Below are 23,368 nucleotides of genomic sequence, written 5' to 3' on the forward strand. Positions count from 1 at the left end.
GATGGATTTCTTCCATCGGCACGTGTGACTTCATCACCTTATTGCCTGCGTCATTAATAGGCACTTTGCTTGTGTGATTAGATCAGCTAATTATTTCCTCAAGTTCTGAAAGCAATTAAAGGCATTAGAAACAACAAAGGCACTACAAAAGACATTTAGGCCGATGCGCAAGTGTGACTTTTAGTTTGACTGATGTATTGGTGACGGTTGATTAAGTCATGGGGAAGCGCAGCCTCTCAGAGGCAAAAAAGGGAAAGTGGGACCATAAACGACAGCAGAAAAATTTCAGGGAAGGTACACAAGTGGCTTTTGTAGACATAACAATAAAGAATGAGCCTCTAAGCATATTTAACTAAAGATTTCAGCTATGATGGTTCCATTCTATCTTCTTATCTTTTACACGTGAATTGAACAAATAAAATAAAAAAATCTATTTAAACAGGCGAGTTACAATTGATATTGTTTTGACTGGCAGCAGAAGTGACAAAGAATTCTAAAATCTTAGTTGAATTTAGGGGACTGCTTAGTTTATATGTTAAACCTGCTATGTGCAACTTTTGCCTCCCCCTGGCAGCAAAAGTAATTACACAAACACGGTTGACGCATCTTTATGATGCTTGTCCTTGCTTTTAATTGCTTCCTCTTGACTGTCAACCTTTTGCTTAATGATGAGCTACTTTTTCATCTGGAGTCCTGGAAGATTCCCTTGGGTTGCCCTCCACCTCAGGTCTACAATCACAATTGGCATTGAATAAATAAAAAACAGAGCACCAGCATAGGAATGCCTATCCATCCATTTATCTTCTATACCTGCTTATGACCCAGCCGTCATCGGGCAAAGAGGCAGGGTACACCATGGACAGGTCGCCAGTCCATCAGAGGGCCCCACAGTGACAAATGAACACACACTCACTCCTAGAGGGACAATTCAGAGACACCAGTTAACCTAACATGCGTGCTTTTGGACAGTGGGAGGAAGCCAGACTACCCGAGAGAACCCACACATATACGGGGAGAACATGCAAACTCCACACAGTAAGGCCCCAGCCAGGAATTGAACCTGGAACCTTCTTGCTGTAATGCGACCATGCTAACCACCACACCACATAAGAATGCCAAAAAACAGATTTTAAGCTCTGGTATATTGGCAGAGATTGTGAGCTTGTTTGGCCAGGACTTGAATGCCATAAACTTGCAGATATAATCTGCAGGTATAACATTAAAATGAACTAGGATTAGATTTTGAGGAGCTAACTTTAGCTCGGACACTTGGACCCTTCTTCTTTTTGTTTAATTTTATGTCTGGTCTCTGTAGAGCAGCATGAAGTGTTTGCTTTCAATCACTGACAGGTAACCCTGCCAAGAGCCACCTAAAATAACTCAAACACATCAAACAGTTGAAATAATCAATGTGCAGTGCCTTGCCTCAAATTTTCACATCCATTTGTCAGGCTGTGGGTATTTAGAGAAGATGTTTATTCATTGTTTGTGTCCACCTGCCTCTCACTGGCTTTATTTTTGGATCCATTTTCAATGCTGGTTTGGCTTTATGTGCATCTTTTGGAGGATGTCGTACCATCACATGCTACTCTTGTTTGGATTGCACGTGTTCACTGGCAGCCCCCGAGAATTTAGATGCACCAAAGTTGATTTATGTGTTAACACTTAATGCATCACAGGCAATCTACAGTCTGTTGTTAAAAACTCAAATATGGATGCGCTTCCAGTTTTGAGGTTGTGCTGCGACATCTGTTCAGTGGATGCCTTTGTGCAATTCCTCTAAACATCTTATCTGAGTCCCAACAGCCGCCCTCAGTAAATTAGCTGGTAATCCCACAGGAAAGAGCCCGTAAAGGAGTGAGTGGTTGCAATAGCACAAGCTAATGCTGTATCTCAAGTGTTAAGTGTTCACAAAAAAGTTGGGTTGTCTTGATAACTCCCCTGAGACATGTGTAGGAGGCATGTGTGAGTGTATGTGTTCCAGTTATTAATCTGTATGACAATAAATCTTATTTCCAGAGACCACTAAAATTAGCCAGGCAATGCCAAGATGAGAACTAAATTAGGTGACAAATGTAAATTTGATTTATGGTAATTATGCTGCAATCAGACAGCCCGGGCTGCAATGTGCATGCAGACTAATTTACCTGCCGCCAAACCCATACATACAAATGAAGCCATCTTAAAAACATATAAACAGAGATTTATGCACCATTGAAATAAATACCGCCTGGTTGCTTCAGGTCAATTATTTTTGTTGCATGCATGTACATACACATATGTATATATTTATATATATGCACAAGCAAAAACAATATATTGCATGTTTGCAATACATGTAACCTAAGTTATGAGTTAATATTACCAAGAAATTAAGCTGATTCTCTGAAGGCAATATGTGAGAGATTATACTGCGGAATTGTGATTTAATGGCTTTGCAAATGACTGTGTATATGAATTTGTGTAAGATATACACAGTATAGTTGGCAATGTGCAGCATGGTCATGAAGATTCATGCTTGCACAAAAGGAGACTGCACAACTTGCATGTCACTTTGAAAACTGACCGAATGACTCAAACTGCCAAATTAAAAAAAACTGAGGCGTGCAAATTATGTAAAAACAGACTAGATAAGAAGACTCCACCAAGACACCCATAAAGCAGCGCAGTTTAATCGGTGAGTTCATTTCATTTCCACTCCTCTCCCCTTTATCACCAGCCCGGTTCATATTCATCTTCATAAGAAAGCAGAGGAAGAGGAGTCAGTTCCCTAATAGCCCACTGATTTACATGACGAGTGTTTAGCCCCTAACACAAACTCCTAGAAAAGGGGACCAGAGACGGTGCACACAGGTGTTTTCATACACTTCCTCAAACACACACACAAGCTCACACCCAGGAATGTCATTTATTTTTTAAATGATTAAGATAAAGAATCACAAGCAAACACTAATACGCTCACGCCGATACTCAAACAGAAAGAGAACAAACAAGACAGGCCCTGCAATAAACAGATGACTTGGCACTCGCACGATGCTTTGCTTGTTTAGCGTGTAGCTCAATTTGAAATGCTAACACTGCCGCGCGCTCAGGGCTGTTCAGCGGCAGGCCAGCCTCATCAGCCCACTTCCTCGTAATTTAACTTCACTCTTTCAACACATTGCCGCTGAGCTGTGGCCCCGTATTTTACACACAGTGAATAAAACTAATTGGAAATATGTGGGCACACATCATTTCCATGCTGGACTTACTTTGAATTGTAGATGAAGACGAGGAAGTGCTTGTAATGCACACTCCAGCACATTTAACTGTGTTCGTCTTTCTGCTCTGACCCTCTGAGATGGATGTATGTGTATGTACGTGTTGTACATGAATGATAATGACCTGCTGCTCCGTCATTAGAATCCATCATTAGTTAGAGATACGCTGGGCTGGAAAGTAGAGGTGATAATGGCAAGGATGAGGCACATGAAACTAATGTTCCACATTGCCCATAAAATAAAGCAGACAGGTTTCAGCTACATTGCAAATAACCACAATTACATGCAAGGGTACTTTTACAAGCAGACAAACATGTATGTGTCGAGGAATAGCACGGTATAGCTTAACAGCACAGAGTCAGTATGATGTGCATCATTCTTAAAATGCATGTTACTAAGTACCGACTGTAACCACTTCACACTAAAACTGTTCATCCAATTTATTAGAGGGGGAATTGGTGATTAGGCGACGGGACCAACAGCCCCACATTTATATTTGCTGGCTGTTGACAATAACAGGTGGAACTCACAGTGAGGACTCCAATTAAAATCAAAATCAACCCGCCTGCATGAAATTGCTTTTCCACCTCTGCATTGTATGCGAGTGTGAGGCTGGTGCTACATTTAATGGCATTAAATTTCACTGATTGGTTTGGCTATTAGAAATGTTGCCTGCATTAAATCTTTTAATCTACTCTGTTATAATTTCAAGTGATCTTTATGGCTGCGCAAAAGCACAGAGAATAAATCCGTCTGCGAGGCTGTGCGTCACAGGGCAGCTTGTCTTATTTCTCCTGTGGATGCCGGAGTACTTTGTGCTTCTGCAGAGATTAGACTGAGCGCCCAGACCCATCAATATCCATGACTCCTGTATTGCTCACAAACACACGCGTGCGCACACACACACACACACACACACACGAGCGGTGATGGAGTGAGCGGAACAGACCTGACACTTTCACTCACTGGTGAATGGCTGCACTGATGGACTGGGGCTATTTAGATACACACACACACAGACACACACTCAGCTGGTGATGAAGTGAAGCCATTCGCTTTCCTCACCTCATGCCCAGTAGCTGGCTGGCAGCCCAGTCAAGACTCGCCAGTTGGCCCCTCCACTAAAGCAACCACACAAAATTTTTTGATAAGTTCAGTAGGGTATACACACACTCTCACGCACACACACGCACACAATCAGATAGCGTCACACAATCACGATTGATCTCCCTCCATAGAGACATGTTGGGCACTTTCCCAATGCTTCACAGATTTCATGAGTTTCAGAAGTTGGTCATTCTGTAAAAATATTGAGTCCTTTGCTGTTTAACTTGTCCTTGAACTTCCTGAAACACTTAACTGTCCTCTCTTCCCCACATCTATCATTTTCATTATCCTTCTTAAACTATTCTTCTGAGGATGAATATTACAATATTCCTCTGACTGCTTACAGTTTTATGGTTGTTTAATGGTTTTTTTCTTTTAACTATCAGAAGAATAAAAACAGTTTTTCCTTCTTTTTTTTCATTCCTTGTTGGAGCTAAATATTACCCCCGCCCAGTGAAATAAAGGTCTCAAAATCTTCCATTCTCCTAGCCTGGCTGACGCGTCCACAATCTCGATGAGATGGTGGTCTGGGAACTAGGTGTGCATTTTCTCGTATTTGAGGCGTGGTTTACGAATGCCTAGAGCCGTTTATTGGGCACTACGAATGTCTATCAAATGACGTCAGGTATTTCCCATGCTGCTTTGCGCGCGATTCATAGCCAATTGTATCACTTATACCAGATGACGACAGAAATTCGACGAGGAAGAAGAAAAAAATGGAAAATAAAAGTAAACTTGCGCTCTAAGCTACTTAAATTGACAACAAAGTAGGCCTATATGCTATATTCTACATGAATTTTTATGTTGTAGAGTTGTGAATTTATTTTAATAATGGAGAAATTGAGCAGCCTTGCTTTGTTGTCTACAGTAGTAGCTCAACCCTCATCTTACTTTGAAGCTCCCAGCTCCCAGAAGTGACGTCGACGTAGCTTTAGCAGCAGAAAAGCTATCAGGCTTGTGTTGATGATAATAATAAACTCCTGGACTATGTACAAACTTCCAAATGCATCGTTTTGTGAGTACAGACCATATTTGTACTACTGTAGAAGTTTGGTTTCATGACATGTGATTTTAGTGTGGTAATTTTGGAGATACTGCCAGGGTCCGTTAGCGCTTGTACTAAGCTATTCGGGATAACTCAGTAACTCAGCTGATGTTCAGCCAAGATCGGAAAAACTTCGGGTGGGCTACTTGGCTGGATGTCACGGTTCAAATGACCCTAGGGTGAATCTACTCCGAAACACTTTCTAAGGCTGCATTGAACGGTAACGTTGTGTCCGCTGTCATGTTGAATTAACACTCTAGAAGCTTCGGTGTAGCGCATAGACGTCGTCATCGTCTTGCTGCCGCCGCCCCCCCCCGTTCTGTGATTGGTTCCCAAACTCTGGCAAAAATAAGGGCGGTGGTTTCCAGGCTGACTTTGCAGTGAGAATGAAATCGAGCGCAAAGCAGCATGGGAATTCCCAGGCTACCATTCTCCTTCAAAGACAACGAATAATTTGTACCACGTCCCATACAGAGCTTTATACCATTTGTGGGGAACACTGCTGACTTGCCTTGAGAACGTCTCCTCTCTTGAACTAAAAATGAACATTTTTCGCAAAATCTGTCATTAAAAATTTATATATTTTTTTTTTACATGATTTCTGAGCTTCATGTGAGAAACTTTGATATCTACAATTCTAACTCCATGTCTTTTAAATGATCTTTGTAAAAATATCCGAACACAAGGTTGAAGGCTCTGAAGTTCAGTTAATAAGGCTGTCATCTACTTAAAAATTATGTTGACTGATATCAAGTTTGTAAATTTCAACTATGGACTTTATGTTGTCACACACACACACACACACACACACACACACACACAGTCAGTGTGACACAAAGTTGATCTGTCAGTCAGAATGTTCACCATTTTAGTCCAGACTCAAACATCGTAACGACCTTTTCAGATGATGATTTTTCGTCGAGGAGCACCAGGGCATCAGCAGTAATGAGAAATCGCCATGGCTACTAATTACCATTAAATTTGGATCACACACTCATACTGCTCACCTTGCAAGGCAGATGGATTTTTCAAGAGATTTGCTATTACAAGAAAATCCATCTGTTCAGACTCCACACTGTGCTTGTGGGTGCGGCATTTTTTTCATTTCCTTCAGCTTCCTGTACTGGCAGCTGTGGATAGGCTTGTGGATGCAATGACAGTTAATGATGACGGCTCCTAAAGAGGTTAATGTTTATGCTTGCGGAAGGTAGCGTTACATATATTTCAGAACCGGAAAGCATTTCTTCACGTAAGGAAGGACCAAGAACAACAACTGAGTCTTTTCTTGATTAAAAAGATGTTTTCACTCTCTCCTGAGCAACTTTGGCGAGAGTTTAATTTCGATAAGTAGCTCCACTCTGTTGATCTGATTGATTCAAATTAGCCTGTGATTAATGAGTGAACGATTCATCCAATCAACTGTCAAGGTATTTTTATTTCAACCATCTCCAACTATGATCAAAAATCGTGCTGTACAACAAAACACCTGGCACGTCAGGTTATGGCCCTCAGTTCAGAGCAAAGTGTAATTTGTGTGCCACTACTCTATTTATGTCAGTATTGCCTTAAAATGGATCAAATAAGAACAGGCTACTGCAACAGGAAGTTACAGAGACAGGGCTTCCTCTCATTGACATCTATGAAGAGGCTATTGAGCTTGATAGGCAGACCTTACCTCCAGTAAGTGCTCACAATTAGGTGGATGGACATTGGTTTAGATGTTGAGATGTTTTGTTTATTTCAACTGAAATCAATCAATATCAACAACCAGATTCTACCTTTGTCATTGCTGATGACTCTAATCAAACAGACCATTTCATAGCCAGAGGACAAAAGCTTGTTGCCAGAAGTAGAGCTGTGATGCAGGGCACTCGCCTTTAGGGTACATTCGCTCTCCAACTGCCACTCTAGACATTGGATATATTATGGCGCATTTCCACTAGCTTAGAGGTGGATGATATTGGATTTTTGTTATGTGTTCTGCCTAATATATTTTTCCAACTCATTTTGGTTAAAACTGGTGTATGCGCGCATACATTTTCCACCTAATTGCAGAGAGAATTAAGTGTCCAATGAAGTGGAATCAACATGTCATTATGGCTGTTATTGTGTTGGTCCACTGGCAGACACTGACATAAGATCTGATCAGATTTCTAGAGACAAAAGAAAGACTGCTGTTGAAGTGACCCACCCAAGTCTTTGAGGAGAAAACACCTCTTTTTTTTTTTATTTTGAGACACTTGTTGAAGTCTGTTATTGACATGGAAAAATTAATCCAAAGCTCAAACTGCTGTGATAATGTGTTTGTACTCAGAAAAGACATTTTTAAAATCTTTGAAAGATAAATATGTTTTAATAGTTTTTACAAACTCAATCCTTTGGGTTATCCCTCTCCATTTTGCTAGGACAATAGAGACATCAAACAGCGTAAAGTGGCCATGAAAAAGGCAGAGTCTTCAGTGACTGACGTGAGTTTAGCTTACCAAAAAGTCAATAAAGCTGGAACAGACCAAAAAAAAAGAAAAAGTCAACAAAAAATCTGTCCATTTACCGACAATCAGCAGACTTTTGGTTTGATAAATACATTGTTTTCCCCTCCTCATTCAGTTTATCATCAGAAATGCATCCATTTCTTTCCATAAGGCGCTCTATTATCCCATGAAAGAATGCTGAATTCTGTCTGTCTTTCATCTGTGAAAGGCAGAATGCTGTTACGAAACACACCTCCCACCCCTGAGGCACAGAAACGAAATGAGAAAAAAGCTGCAGGTTATATAACTAAAGTTTTTCTACTTATTCAACAGACAATGCCCTCACACGCTTAGTGCAGCTAATATAACTGAGCCACTTTCTGTTTGTGCTTTGTGATTTTCCCCTCCAATTATCGGTCGGCACATTTTTGTTTCAATAATCTGAGACACATTTAAGGAATTCAGCGTTGAGCAGCTTTAGATGCTGATCATTAGTGAAAAAGGTTAACACTTTTTGCATGGTAGGAAAGTGCAAAAACGATTGCTTTGTTCTGTGGAGGCATACCTTAATGAGCTGCTGAACAACAGCAAATGATGAGCTGGAACTTTGAACATAGACAAGGTGAGCATTCTTTGGAAGCATATGTTAAGACATGTTCACTATAGAAGTCCCTCAGAAACGTTCACATTAGTTAAATAGTCACCAGTATGGGACTGCTTTATGAAAGATCATTTTTTAATTAAGAAATTAAGATTGTTAAGAAAAAATTACGCTGCGGCATTCAGCAGTGGAAGGACAGACAGAGTAATAAAATAAGTAATAAACAGAAATTAATCAAAATGATTCATTCTAAAGCTCAAATAAAAATGTCCACTTAAGGAATGGTGATAAAGTTCCCATTCTGTTGACCGAGTAAGAATGTATGGATGTATGTATGTGTGTGTCTGTGTAGCCAAAGGAAGAGAAAACAGGGGTAAACAGTGATTTTAACTGTTTGCTAAGTCTTCATAGTCCTCACACCCAGGTGGTGTCATTTAATGGTATCATCCTTTGCCCAAAAGTTGCTGCCCAAAAACATCCTCAACACAGCAAAAGTAGGAAGAATCAATGGAAATACCAACACAGGGGGTTGTCCCTGCGAGGAAATGCACCACCACACACTTATAATGTGTCATATATGATTGAGAGAGATTACTTTGGTATGAGTCTATGCTTTGTTGTCTATTTGAATATTTTGCTTTGTTGTTTTTTAATGTTTAGGTTCTCCTTTTTATAAAGTTATGGTACGCTACCTACAAAAAGGATAATTAAAAATAAATTACCGTTTTATATTACAGTTTTATCAGTCATGGAAATAAACCCCTAAAACAAAGTTTATGTTTAGACAAATGCAGCATAATGCATTAAGCCAGACTCGACTCTTCACCTGGACACAGATTTACTTTTATGTCCACTTCTGTCTCTGTCCCACTGTCCTCATCCTCACGTCATATTCCTGCCTCTCGTTTCCCTTGTGCAGCATTTAGTCCTGGCTCAACATCAGTCTCGCAGAGCACTGGAGGTGATCTTTTCCCTTCAGATCTGGTGTCTTCTTGCCCTCTGTAGTTGCTCTGGTCCCAGCCTGGTTTCCGTCCCGGGTGTGGTTTCTCCAAGCTCCAAAGATGTTCCTACAGATGAGGAAGGTGAACAGCAGAGGAAAGAAGAATATTTGAGCACGCGAGTGTGCCCGAGTTAACCTTGTGACACAAAAGATTTCTAGTCTGAATCAACAGATTATGGGATCATCAGGATTTGGAGACATAAAGCTGCAGGGTAGTTTCAATGAGACTTAACGTACCGATTAAACTGTAGTGGGAAGCTCTTTAATATGAATGACTGTCTCTGCATTTTCTCCTTGCTCTAAAGCATATTCATAATTAACAGTGTATCCTTTGATAACCTGATATGTTGAATATGTATGTAGCCTTTCGTTAGCACAATTCCTCTCCTTGTAAACACAGCCCAGACAATGAAATAATCCAGCATTACATAATAAAGTAATGTGAAGTAATGAAGTGCGGCGTAAGACCTTGTTAAGTTGAGACTCACCAAAATCAATGGAATCAATCTAAATCTATTCTTATAGTATTGTATCGTGTCGTGTTGCACATATGCAGTAGAACATATGCATGTTACTCGTTAATAATGTGTTTCTTTGGGTTGTAACAAGTTTATATGAATTATTTTGTGTCACTGTGTGTGAGCGTGGAAGTGTGTGAGGGCCTAAGGCAAGCTGAAATGAAGCAACACTGAGCAGCCACTGCCTGAGGCTAACTTAATATGGTCTACCTTTTGACATAAACACACACACACATGCCGAAGCATGGCTTGATGCTGGGTTTCACATCCATTTTGTCAACTAGATGCTACCACCCTCCAGCACACTGTGGAGTGGGAGGTCAGACTTTATCAGAGCCAGCCTGCTCCGTGGCACTGGGGAACTGTGAAGATCAAAGGCTGCTACCGTCACAGTGTGGTGCTCAACAAGCTCTCTATCTAAATGACGATTTATTTTAAAAGTGCAGGTTATATTCTACAGGCTGCTGCAGTGCACTGAAATGAACTGTGAGTGTGTGGTTACCTGTCCGAACAATCCCACGGTCTCCCCAGGCAGGTGGCTAAGAGCTACGCTGCAGTCTGATGATGATGAGAGGAGGAGGAGCCGATTACCGTGTATTAGTATCTCCAAGTGGGTGACATAATCAAGGTGGGGTTGGAAACTATGCAGTAGTTTTGGGAGTCCCTCATTGAGTCCTTCATCTGGCTTAAGACAGTAATGCTAAAGAACAGAGGATCTGACATTACTTAACTGTTGTAGCTGGAAGAAATTCTTCCTATGTGGGTGGAAAAACTCTCAGACTCTCAGTTTTGAAGTCTATTTTCTACTGAAAATGAGGTTGGATGTCTGGCAAGGCATATGAGCAAAATCAGCCATAAATGCTATAGATGACGATTTCTGCTTTGAATCTCCAAAGCACAACCTTCAAACAGTTAAATTGCATGTGACGACTTATTTCTTGGTCGAACTAACACCTCCACACTGAAGGATCCCCATGGCTCTGTGGATCCCAGCTTGTTTGCTGGTTCAAGCTCAGCTAGTTTCAGAGTTTGAGCAAGTGGACCCCAGAGCTCTCTTGGCTGGGAGCTGAGAGCTAGATCTGCTTGATGCCTGAACCAGGAACTGCCTTTGTAATACATGGAAGCCATAGCAAATGAACACATTACTATCCTGTATCATTCTGATACTTCCACTTGCATGTGACCTTGTATGATTTCACTTCATCTGGTTCAACGAAGAATTAACAGGGAAGACCAGCGCAACCTGCTGACTGATGGAGATGTAGAGAAGGCCGATAAGCATTATCACAGATACCCATTCACCGAATGAAGAAAAAAGGTGCACAGTCAGTCCCAAGCCATCACAAGACCACGAGAGGTTTGTTTGTGACAACAACAAGTGTTCACATATGGAATTCTACATAAAAGCTTACCCTTTGGCTGTAAAGTGATTCAAAACATACAGCTAAAGCTGCCAAGAAATGGTAAACAGAGAACTATTTCAGCATTTTAAAGTGAATTCAATCCAAAATCTGTGAAGGTAACAAAAGGCCGGGCAGAAACCAATGAAGACGTCCAAAGTCAAAGACCTGGTGGTTGCTGCCAAGTGCACAGAAATCTCAGCTGAGTTATGCAAAAAGTTTGTTTGCAGTGATGAGAACTGTTTCGCTGCCGTGATGGTAAACAGAGGTCTTTCCACCGAGCACTGAAACGAGCATGAATAATTCTGTTCGTGGTATTTTTGTTTTGCAAAACTGTGAAAAATAATTAAGCAGAAATAGTTACAATCAATCATTAATGTCTCTAACACAAAGTCTTACCATCTTTGATCACTTGTTTGTGTCAGTTCCAGACAGACGGAACATGCTGGTGGAGTAAAGAAATCACTATAAATCTGGCATGGGTGTGAATAATTTAGGACTTAGAACTGTGTTTGTTTGTTTACACAAGCTACACAGTGCATCATTGTATGGTAAGACCTGTGCTTGAATTGAGAAGTCCTATGTCTGAGCACACAAAACTATAAACTGTGCAATCATGTTAGTCATCCATCCAATTCAAAAGCATGCTCCAGACTTGCCGAAGGACAGGATTTCTACCAGAGCACTGAGCTTGCCCAACTTCTGCAACTCTGCGACATATATACATAAATCTCCATAAATTAAACTGGAAGCCAAATGAGACGTAGCCATCTGAATTCATCCTCACTTATAATCTGTGACAGGGAGCTGAGCTCTGAATATTGTGGCAATAATACCCAAGAGGGTGTTTTTTTACTGTGATTATGAGCATGACAATGATGCAGCTACGCCTCATACCAATGGCACGCTCCAAGTCTCCATACTCCAAATCATAAAGTCGAAAGGTCCCTGTGAGGTATCAGAAACTCTTCAGCTTCCCCATGTGTGATATTTTCATGCTACGAAGTAAATCTCAGCCAACATGGATGAAATTAGGAATAATATAAGCTTTTAATGATTACATCCTCTTCTAAATTTGGGTTTTTGTCTTTATAAAATTGGATATTTTTGTTCAAAATTAGGCAACGCGACAGGCAAACATTTCTGCTCTCAGCCACTCAAACAACCTGTGATATTTTCACATAAATCACAAAGAAGACAGGGCCATTACTTCTTTCTACTAATAAACCTGGGGACATTTAATCTAAATGATTCACGGTCTTGATTGTACTTGACAGAAATGAGAAACATGAAAGAATGAGCTCCATCTAACGAAAATATCAAAAGCCCAGTCTTTCTTCACTGCCTTTTAAAGTCCTTGCCTTGATCTCTGCCTTCTCTGCCTCTGAGTCACCAGTCTCCGTCTGTCTCTCTCAGTCTTTGTCACCGTCTCCTCTTTTTAGAATATTCCAAAATGTGATGGTGGGATGAGGGTTGCAGTTTTAGTACAAAACAAAGCATATTGCTCCAGTGCATGTGTCATGTGTCACAAAAGCCTACCTCGATGTCCCACGTCTTGATTGTTCCTCCTCTATCAGCCGTGACTAAATATTTCCCACAGGGGCTGACCGTCATTACAATTGATCCCAGGTCCCCGTTGTGAGCTGTGAACTGTCCCACCAGACGGCTGTGTTGGATGTTCCAGAGCCTGATCACACCCAAACCGCCACAGGACACCAAATCTGCACAACCTGATGGAAAATGCAGAAATAGTCATGTCTGGAAAAAACAACGGGCACCCTTGTTGTTCCTAAGACAGATATGAGTTCCCCCTTGTATACGCTTATGTTGAACCTTTAAAAATGAGAACTTCACACGTCGAATTCTCGTTGATGTGTTAAAATGTTCACTATCTTTGGAACATTATACCCACAGACTTGATGTGTGAATACAATACAACCAAAGAAGACTGTCTGTATTCTCAACTTTCTGTTTTGAACAACAAAGTCAAGGTTTCAGATGTTGTGAATTTGGCAGTTACAAAAAAAACAGCTTTTGTGGATTGTGGATTTCTCTCATCTTTCGAGTTAACTTCACCGTTTCCATAAAACACAACTCTTAGCAACACAGAGGCCAGCCTGCAAGCTCAAACTAAAGCATTCATACAGGTGGGATCTGTCTAAAGAAACTGGTAATTTTAGGGGGGAGGAAAACGTATTGATTTCAGAAAAAGCTGGGCATCTCAAACACCACTTTATTGATGACTTTTGCGTCAGAGTGCAAATAAATCAAGTCCTTGGGCTCATCTTCTGCTTCTTTGGGGAACAACCAGCAGCACAAAACCTTAGTTTGTCTTGCATCTGAAGTGTTAAAGATCTTATCCCTTAAGACTATAGCTCTCCAGTTCAAGGATGAAATACTTCTATGTTTATTTCATATTTCATATTTGAGACATCCTTCTGACCATATTGGAGGAGATGGACCCCCGACTCACAAGAGTGGCCTCTACAGACTGAGGGCATTTTTCCATGCAGGGTGTCATATATTTTATGTGTGTAATATAAACCTGTATAGTGCTAATGATAAACCTAAATGCTACACAAAAACCTAAAGATGACAAAGTTGATTTGCAATTTTTACTATTTTACCTTTACCGGAGGCACGTCCCGGTATGAAAAACAGTTTGGTGATGGCGGTGCAATTCTCTGAGTCCATTCAAATCAGTTCAGGAGTGGAGGAAATGGCCCAGAATGTGCAAGTTGATCAAAAAATTATCAACGAGAGACAGACAGAAGAGCCGATACCAACATTAGAATTACTGTGAGAAAACATGAACTTGCTGAATATTTTTGCATTTGTGTGCAGGGGCGCCACCTTGCTGCTTCTCATAGTCTTTGTGGTCATCCTGTCGCTGCAGTTTCTTTACAGCTCTTTCTGTGCTGCTGTTCCACACTATGATCTCTCCATCATAGCTTCCTGCACACATCAGAGGAAACTCGTCAGAAATTGTCTTCATTTTCATGCAAAGAATTTCAATGCAAATTATGTACTAGCTTTTAGAAGTGTTTACTCACTCCTCTCACAAAACTCTTTTGTGTAAAAAACAAAAAAACTTTTCTTGATGGACTTCTGTGTCGTCTTTCTGCTGAATCATGCAAGCAAGCAACTATACCTACTTTAAAACCTCATCTGTCCCCTGCTGCCATCTGTTCAACCAAACCCTTAACTCAGGGAAAAGTGCTTTTCAAGTCATCTACACACACACACACACACACACATATGCACATATATATATATATATATATATATATATATATATATAGATAGTAGGGCTGGGCGAGTTAACTCGTTGTTATCGCGTTAATTCTTTAATTATTTAACGTCGATAAATATTTTGTCGCACGTTGCTCACAGGCTTTTATTTTGTAAAAGTCTGTTGCTGTCTGCTGCGGAACCGGAAAAGAAAGTCATTGGCGGATCCACCAAACATGGAGAAGGGTACGGAACTTTTACTCGGCCATTTTCATTTTAAAGTTCTTCCAGACGGATCTGTAAACACTGCCAAGTTGAATGGTCTTATCGCTGTAGTAGTTCCAGTCTCAAATATCACTTAAAGGCAAAACACACAATTGATAGCAGCAAGTCATTCAAGGAAACAGACAGTGGAGCGAGGCTTCTACATTAAAACTACATAAAAATCCTGATGTTAAAAGTGTGTTTGCACAACCAATGTTATGGCACTAAATGTTATGGCACTAAATGCTAAAAGCTATACACTACTTTTGAATTCATTTTCGGATTTTGCGTACAAATGCGATTAATCGTGATTAATCAGGAAAATCATGTGATTAATTACATTAAAAATTTTAATCGTTGCCCAGCCCTAATATATATACATATCACAGTTAGAACTTAAAAACAAGGATGTCTTGCACTCCTATAGAAGTCAGACAGAATCCACATGGCCAAACCAGAGATACTGTCTCTTTTATTCCCCACCTTCTTACTTGGTGTCCGGTGACATTATCAACAATGCACATCAATCGGCAACTGTTCAGTCTGAGATTTCGATGTGTTGTGCCATCAGTGGGTAATGTAGTCTTGAGGGTGACAGACATAAACTAACATCATCTTAATTCATCAGATCCCACAGTGCTTCCTCTAGAGACGCCAGAGGCTTTAAGCAGCTTCTTTTTTTTTCACTCAGGTCATACTCCGACAAATATATAGACCGAACACCTGCCGCCAACAAAAATAAGTCTTTGTTGACAAAGTTCTCTGATTTCTGCACCATCAATTCCGTTTGTGAAATGGTTTGGCCGTCAATCAAAGTTCAGATGAGTTGGTGCCTGGTCGTTTGGAAGATATTCAGCCACAGAGGATTAAGGGATCCAAGCAGAGAAGGAAGAGCTAAAAGTAGGGTTGTGACTGAAGAAGGTACACAGGATCCCTGTGTACGTGTACATTGCTGCATGCCTGAGACAGTGTCTGTGTGAGAGAAGTCAAGCAGAACCTCACATAGACTCTGAATATGAATGAGGAGGCTTCAGTCCCACATCAACCAAATGTTCCCGGTCCACGCTGCTGAGACACCAACAGATGGATGCATGTACACACACTCACACACAAAAATATGCACTAAAACATGCGCGGGTCCTCCTGAGCATGCGAGAGTCCAAACAGAACTTTAAATTGACTTTTGTCACCGGTGGCTAAGATGCAGCCACTGCTTTCCCTTGACGGCACAACACATAACTTGGCGCCACACGTGCTTTGATGAGAAAACAACATTACGCACTGCAACCCTGAAGAAACGTGTGTTATCGCTTCTATATGCCGTGGTTGTGCTCAGTGGATTTTTTGAGGCAAGAATCTGCAGAAATTTTAATGTGGAAAATAACAGACGGTTCACATGCAGGTTTCACATGAAAGCGTGAGAAGGTAGAAATGGGGATTTGGAGATGAAGCGGGACAATTTCAAATCTGGAAAGTATCAACAAGCGGGAGGAATTCATGAATGAATCACATTCATTTCATGTTTTTTGGACGAGATGTTTGCTAGATGTTAGTTAGACGCCTCGTCAGACATTTCTTATGCCAGAAAAACCTTTTGTTTTTTTTTAAATGGGTGTTGATTCACACGAGGCATTAATCACTATTAGATACTATTAAGGAGTATCAGTAGGAGTATGCAAAGACCTGTAGAGCCACTGCCAGCTGGTTACGAACCAAATGAAATTGCAGAGAAATTAGCACATGAAAAGAAACCAACTTATATAAAAATAACGTTTACAAATGCAAATCAGACCTTGCAGCCGTACAACACACATATGCTCGCAAGGCAGATAAGTGCTCCGTCTCATTTGCCCTCACTCCCACTGAGACAGCTTTCATAAGCATCATTTAAATTGGACATTTGGATTAAATTGGAGGTGGAGGGTGCAGCAGGGACAGCGTATGTGTGTGTCTGTGTGTGTGTGTGAGTGTGTGTGTGTGTGTGTGTGTGTGTGTGTGTGTGTGTGTGTGTGTGTGTGTGTGTGTGTGTGTGTGTGTGTGTGTATGTATAGAGAGAAATAAATGCAGTAAGCTAAACTAGGGAGATGAAAAAAAGCATAGGTGAAAGAGGAATGCCTGTTACAGGCTGGCGGTTTTGGGGGAGAGGAAGAGAATGCAGGCTGCAAGAGGAGCTATAAACACTGACAAAGAAACTTTGAAGAAGTTTACAAGTTCTTTAAGTAGCTCCTGAAATGTGCTTTTGTTCCAGCTCCAGCGATCTTTCTGAACCATTTCTCCCTTCAGCTTTGAAAACAACCCCTCCTATCTACTTTTCCACCTCTATCCCTCGCTGTTTTGCTTTCAATGCTTATCTCTGAGGCTGATCTCTCATGGAAACCCAGAGAAGGGGTTTTCAGCTTTCAATATGTGAGCCAAAGTGATACGACTACACAAACCGAAGAGCATGCTGGGGCAAACTGCGTATCGAGTATTTGTAGTTTGATGGTAATAGATGTGGACCAGTGACTGGAGGATTGCCAGTTCAATCCCAGGAGCAGAAAAATCTCAGGATGTGCTGAGCGCCAATGGGCCTTGCTGGCATTTCAAAGTGTTCTGTCTTCCCGTGGTAATGACTGTAACACATCCCTTAATTTGTTAGAGTGCCGGTTTTCCTCGTCAAAAGAGCAAGACGTTTGTTTCTTGGTTATTGGTGGCTGACAAACTTATACTGCTCAATGTGACAACTTGGCAGAAGTAGTCAAGTGCCACTGGGTTGACTTTAAGTGTCCACAAAGATGAAATTAAAAGGCTTAGACATAAGGCGGACAAACTGTGGATTCGAGTTCCAAAGTTCGTATGAGTTCACAGAAGCAAAGAAAGTGCGTGGAAGAGAAAACACCTAGTGTTTTTACATTTTAATCATTTCAATAAGTACTTTTAGGACTCTACCCTGATTTAAAAAGTACAATTTCATACTGATATATCCATACACCAATCAGCTCCCTGACCCTTGTGATCGTAACTGTAGATAATTTTGTTAACTATATAATTCTATTACTTATATAATGAGCATACACACAGAGGGAGGAAAAGACACTTGTTAGAATGTTAGAATACATGCAGAGATCGGGACAGAGAAAAAAAAGCATCTGTCACTTTTAACTGGAAATAGAGCCTGATCTTATCAGATAAATACCGCAAAAGTGAATGTTTTTTTTTATTATATGTTTAGAGATTGTACCTTCCTCTTAATTACACTTTTTATTCATGTGGAATCTGAGGGTATAAATGTCCATTTCTGATATGGTGGACTGTGTTGACTTTCTTTTGCAGTGCTATCTGAGGTGTTGAAGCTCTTGCACAGCCAACAATGATTTCCGACTTAAACGCTGAGATTTGCCCAGACTCGCTGAATCTTTTCACTATATAATGGACTTTAGATGTTGAAAGACTGATTGCTTGTCGCAATCTTGCACGGACAAAAAAAATTGGGGAATTTCTAGATAATTCTCTCACCGAGTTTGTGAGCCATGTCCCATTCTTTCTTTTAAAGACTAAGTCTCCACTGGATGCCTTTTATCAATCTTTTTTTTTCAATCCTGACACCCTAACTGGTCAACTGTCATTTTTCAGAACAGTGTTACTGGTATAATCTCAATACTAGGCTTAAATAAAGAGTTAAATAAGGTTTAAACCTTATTAACAAATGTCCCAACTTTTCTGGAAAAAAATATTTGTAAAACCACATGGAGCATTTCCAGTTTGATCATTTTCAACTCACTTATCACTTTTGTATTCTTTTTTTAAAATAAGTCTTTTATTTTTATTCATTTTTAACCCAGAATGCTAACATGCAAACTATTCACATAGTTGTCTTCTAAAGTCATAGTGTGTTATCTGCAGATCTCAATGGTGAGGAGGGAACATGCCAGATCAGAAAGTCTCTGACGTATTTTGGAGCAAAGTCCTTCAATATTTTTAATGTGAGCTCTAAAATAGCAAAAAATCAATATGAAATCTAACAGGGAGCCAGGGCAACGAGGCAATCACAGGGGTGACGTGTTTTCTGTTTGTCCCAATAATGAGTCAAGCTGCAGTTTTGATCACATACTGTGGTGCTTTTAAGTTTGTGACCCTTTTCAGATAAGTCTTTATTTCTGGATAAATAAGGCAAACACCAGACTGTTACACAGATAAAGTTGATATGGTGCTACTAAAAAAAATAAGTATATTCGAACTATACTTTATCAAAGTGAATCATCCATTACACATCTATGAGCATCAAAAAATATCCGAGAATTGAGGATTAGGAGTTCATTTGAAGGCTGAAATAGTGTTTTCAAATGTTTTTTTTTTTTTTAAAGTAAATGTTTTGTATGGAGAACTGTGCTAAAATAGCTGATCAAAAGTTATCTAGTTTTAGTTGCTGCACACGCAGGAGACACAAAGACTAAAAGCATAGCTTCAAATAACACATACTAATGGAATATCATTAGCTTGATGAGGGCTCTCTTCATCTTCTTTTAGGAACTGGATTGAAATCTGAGGTTTTAAAGATAAAGATAAATTATCAGATATACTTTATTGTCCTGTAAGGAATCTTGTCATGGGCTAAAAAGCCACTGGATCGTACAGCCAGAAATAAGTCGTATTGATGCGAAAATATGGAAAATTTCATTGTTCATCAGCTTTCAAGCACCACCGAAGGTGTACAGGGCGATACAGGAGAGAACACAAGCGCTCTTATTTTGCTTGGGAATTCTGAAATATATATATATATATATAATCTCTTTCTGTCTACACGCATGCACAGACACACATAAAGAGCTATGTCCAGCTGAGAGACAAGTGTTGAGCTTGAATCCTTAATCAGCAGATAACTGCTGCCAGATATTTTTTCATTTCACTGGAGTTTCTTTCTTTTTGAAATTTACTTTAGTTTCCCTGCCTTAGTTGTTGTTGTTTTTTCTTTCATTCTCCTTCTTTTGCACAAGCTCTCCGCTCAATCTTAATCTCAGCTGTGATTCAACAGGAAGCACAATGCACTAAATGGCAGCCATGAACATGCAAGGTTGTGAATATCTGTACACTGTAAATGTGAAAATGTAAGTCCAGTGAGAACATTGATAAATATCCGTTTCTTTATTAAAAACCTTTGGTGAAGAAATACTGCTGACACAGACAAACACACACACCTGTGACAAGAGTCTGTGGAGGCTGGAATGCAGCACAGAGAATATCCCCGCGATGCTGAACACCCCCCTTCCATTCGGAGGGTTCGACAGTCGACCGCGAGAAGGAATGAAGATGGAAAACTGTCAACATCCTGTAGAGACAAACACAAAGACAAGAAGGCGGTGACAAGTGTTCAAACAAAAAATCTCTGTGTTGATACACACTACACCTCCTTACTCAACAGTGGTAAAAGAGGTATTCAGACACTCAACCTTAGCATACACTTTAATACCATTACTTACCCCCAAAATATGACATTACAATATTATATCATTTCAAACGGGTGATGTCAGCAGGCGGTTGTAACAATGTTCTGCTACATAATCAGGATTCATGAAAGGACATAGATATGAAGAAGCTGAGATGGGTAGAGGATCTGCAGTTTAAAATATGGATGACAACATCTTTTTTATGTTTACACACAATGTTTTGTGATTTGGAGGTTGTGGATGAAGAAAGACCCGAAGTAACAGTAGCCGTAATAGTTTTGGCAGCATCATTTGCTTAACAAATGTGATGCCTGCTGAAAGTGTTCCTTCACACCACAGAGCTACTGGGATCTCTCTAACATGCAACGCTTTGATAGTCATCATCACAGGAGGTGGGCCTTTCAGCACACCTGCAAAGAGTTCTACTCTTCTGAACCTTTGTTATTCATCATCACAGCACTTGGGCTTTTTACTGTTGTTCAGGTATATGAAGTGAAACAATGAGGCACTATGGCTTCAAACTGAGGAGTATGGGATGGGGACATTACAACCAGCATGACGTTGTTGGAGCAGCAGAAGGCTATAGGACTTTGAATTAGATACCATGCAACCCAGTGCTTTATATATAAAACTGTGCGCTGGCTTGATGTGAAGAAGCAGGAAATTATGTGAATGATGAAAGACATAACAAGACTATTTTCTCTTACTGCTCCTAATGTGTTGTCTCTGTTCTCTTTACCATCGTAACGCCCCAGAGAGCAAGACGGTGTGTGCAGGGCTGTGTGTTTGTATGTGGGCATTGTTCATGTTGCAATAATATTCACACGGTCACCTTATGTGGACTTGTTCAAACAACAAGACAAAACTTGTTCCGACAAGTTCAAACAACAACGGATACACATTTGAGGGTTAAGGTAAGGTTGGATTTAGAAATTGCAGTTTGAATTACTCAAGTAACAGATACAGTGAAAGTAAGTCGCTGTATTGTCCTCTGAAGTCATGGACACGAAACTGTTTGTGTACACGTCCGTGTTTCTGTGGAGATGAGAGAGAAAGACACAGAGAGTGGAAGTCGTATAACTGGATGATTGCGCACTGCTGAGTTCAGCTCACCGGGTGTGAAATAATGATGATGATGAAGAGCAGATGTGATGTGGCTATACAAAGGACACACACACACACACACACACACACACACACACGTCTACGCACAAATATGAGGTAGCGATAGTAAAGCGAATGCGAGCGCCCTGGAGCGCTCTGACTTTCTTAGGGTCCAGATGTCTGGTTGGCTTTGAGCTGCTGGCAGGCAGTCACAGCTGGAAAGGACAGACAGAAACACACACTTTTGTACTTCTATCTTTGTGAGGCCAACTTGTGACATAATGCATCTCCTCTCTCCATGTCCCGATCACATTAAACCAAATGTAACGTTGACTTTGAAACCAAGTCTTAACCCTCAAACATCTATTTTAAGGTATGTGTATGTGTGTGTGCGTGCGTGCGTGCGTGCGTGCGTGCGTGCGTGTGTTTGTGTGTGTGTGTGTGTGTGTGTGTGTGTGTGTGTGTGTGTGTGCGTGTGTGTGTGCGTGTGTGTGTGAAAGGGAGTGACAATGTCCCTAATTCCTGGAAATGTACTCAGTCCCAGGGTTAAAACCTCAAAGTACACTTGACAAAGACAGATGTAACACACACACACAAATCAACAACTCACAAAATTTCAAACTCCGGATCAAAAATGTTTGTGTTTTGTGCTCCACTTTGTAAATAAGCGATAGAAAAGAAATGTTGAGGACACCTAAACACACACAGCTTTAGTACCTTTTCCAGCCCATCACCAGTATGCTCCTCCTCAGCAACAAGACCTTCAAGATGACCACAGGCCGCCCCAGGCCAGCCTTCATCCTGTGAAGGCAGCGCCCATTGAAGTCCCACACCTGGATGACAGACAGACATTAAAGCGCTATAACATCCGAATTGGTTGAAATTAGAAACCGGATGCCATGTGAGCATCGACCAACAAATCCACCTCGATATTTCTCCGGAAGTGTAACAGATTTATTGATGTGAAAACAACATGCCATTTTAACATTACGGCCTCGTTTTTCTTTCCAGGGTAAGTAATTAAAAACGCATTATTAGTATTTTCTGCTCTATTTACTATTGAAGGAAGTGTAGCTGGTTGTGTTTTTCAAGGAATGATGAAAAGGGAGTGGAACTGAAATGGAGTTTGGTGCTCGTACCCTGCGGTACATTAATCCACAGTGACAGCTCAGTAAATATCTCTCACTGTCTTGCAGCAGTTTTGCACAATGACGTAGTTTATGCCTTTGTTTGTGACATTTAGCAAAGACACACTGATTGGCTCAATGGGAACGGCGTAATTAAAAGGTCAAAATTGCTCATTCTGAATGTATTAACTGCTGCTCTGCAGGTTCAATGTTGATGAAAATTGGAGAGATCATGCTCCTTGTTACTAATTGGCCCGACGGGTGCCTGGCTTTTCTGCTGAGGATGAAATGTGCAATTGTTTCGAGCGGCAGTGCGAGTATTTCCGAGGCTGCCTGCACATGCGCGGGGATGCACGTGGCTTCCCTCTCACCAGAGCTCATGGGGTCAGGAAGCTGATGTGGTTGATTATATTGATTGATTGCAAAATGGCTAATTGTTCTATTTATTCTATTCTTAAGCCTGCAGTCATTATACAGTGATGAAACCTGTGAAACGAAAAAACTGCAAAGCAGCTCTTGTTTCAACCGAGCAAACCTTAAACCAAAAGAAGAACAAGAGGTTGTGCAAATCACAAGAAGACACATGTACACACGCACACAAACGCATACCTACAGCACAAAAAGAGTTGGAAAACTTTGACATAGAAATGTCACAAAAGCATGAAAGGAGTCAGGGATAAACTCTCTCTCAATGATGCTCAAGGATGCAAGCTGGTACAGAGGTATTTCGACAATTACCCAAGGTTTTCTTCTTTGATAATCAAGCTTTTCTCATTCACCAGAATCTGTTCAGTTCCTTGTCAAGAACCTGAACAGA

General features: G+C 40.6%; 1 protein-coding gene across 1 annotated transcript in view; it reads right to left on the reverse strand.

The window, feature by feature from the left end:
* Positions 1-7,792: 7,792 nt before the first annotated feature.
* Positions 7,793-23,368, reverse strand: part of LOC142388700 (cilia- and flagella-associated protein 337-like) — a 29,587-nt gene continuing 14,011 nt past the window's right edge. Inside the window, exons 13-19 of the mRNA XM_075474246.1 lie at positions 22,142-22,257; positions 20,072-20,202; positions 14,256-14,357; positions 14,030-14,086; positions 12,942-13,132; positions 10,505-10,702; positions 7,793-9,551 (exon numbers count right to left, since the gene is read on the reverse strand). Coding sequence (XP_075330361.1) covers positions 9,372-9,551; positions 10,505-10,702; positions 12,942-13,132; positions 14,030-14,086; positions 14,256-14,357; positions 20,072-20,202; positions 22,142-22,257 — 975 coding nt within the window. The 3' untranslated portion in view covers positions 7,793-9,371. The remainder of the gene's footprint in view (positions 9,552-10,504; positions 10,703-12,941; positions 13,133-14,029; positions 14,087-14,255; positions 14,358-20,071; positions 20,203-22,141; positions 22,258-23,368) is intronic.

Source organism: Odontesthes bonariensis, chromosome 9 (genome assembly GCF_027942865.1).
Source record: "Odontesthes bonariensis isolate fOdoBon6 chromosome 9, fOdoBon6.hap1, whole genome shotgun sequence".
Classification (NCBI taxonomy): domain Eukaryota; kingdom Metazoa; phylum Chordata; class Actinopteri; order Atheriniformes; family Atherinopsidae; genus Odontesthes; species Odontesthes bonariensis.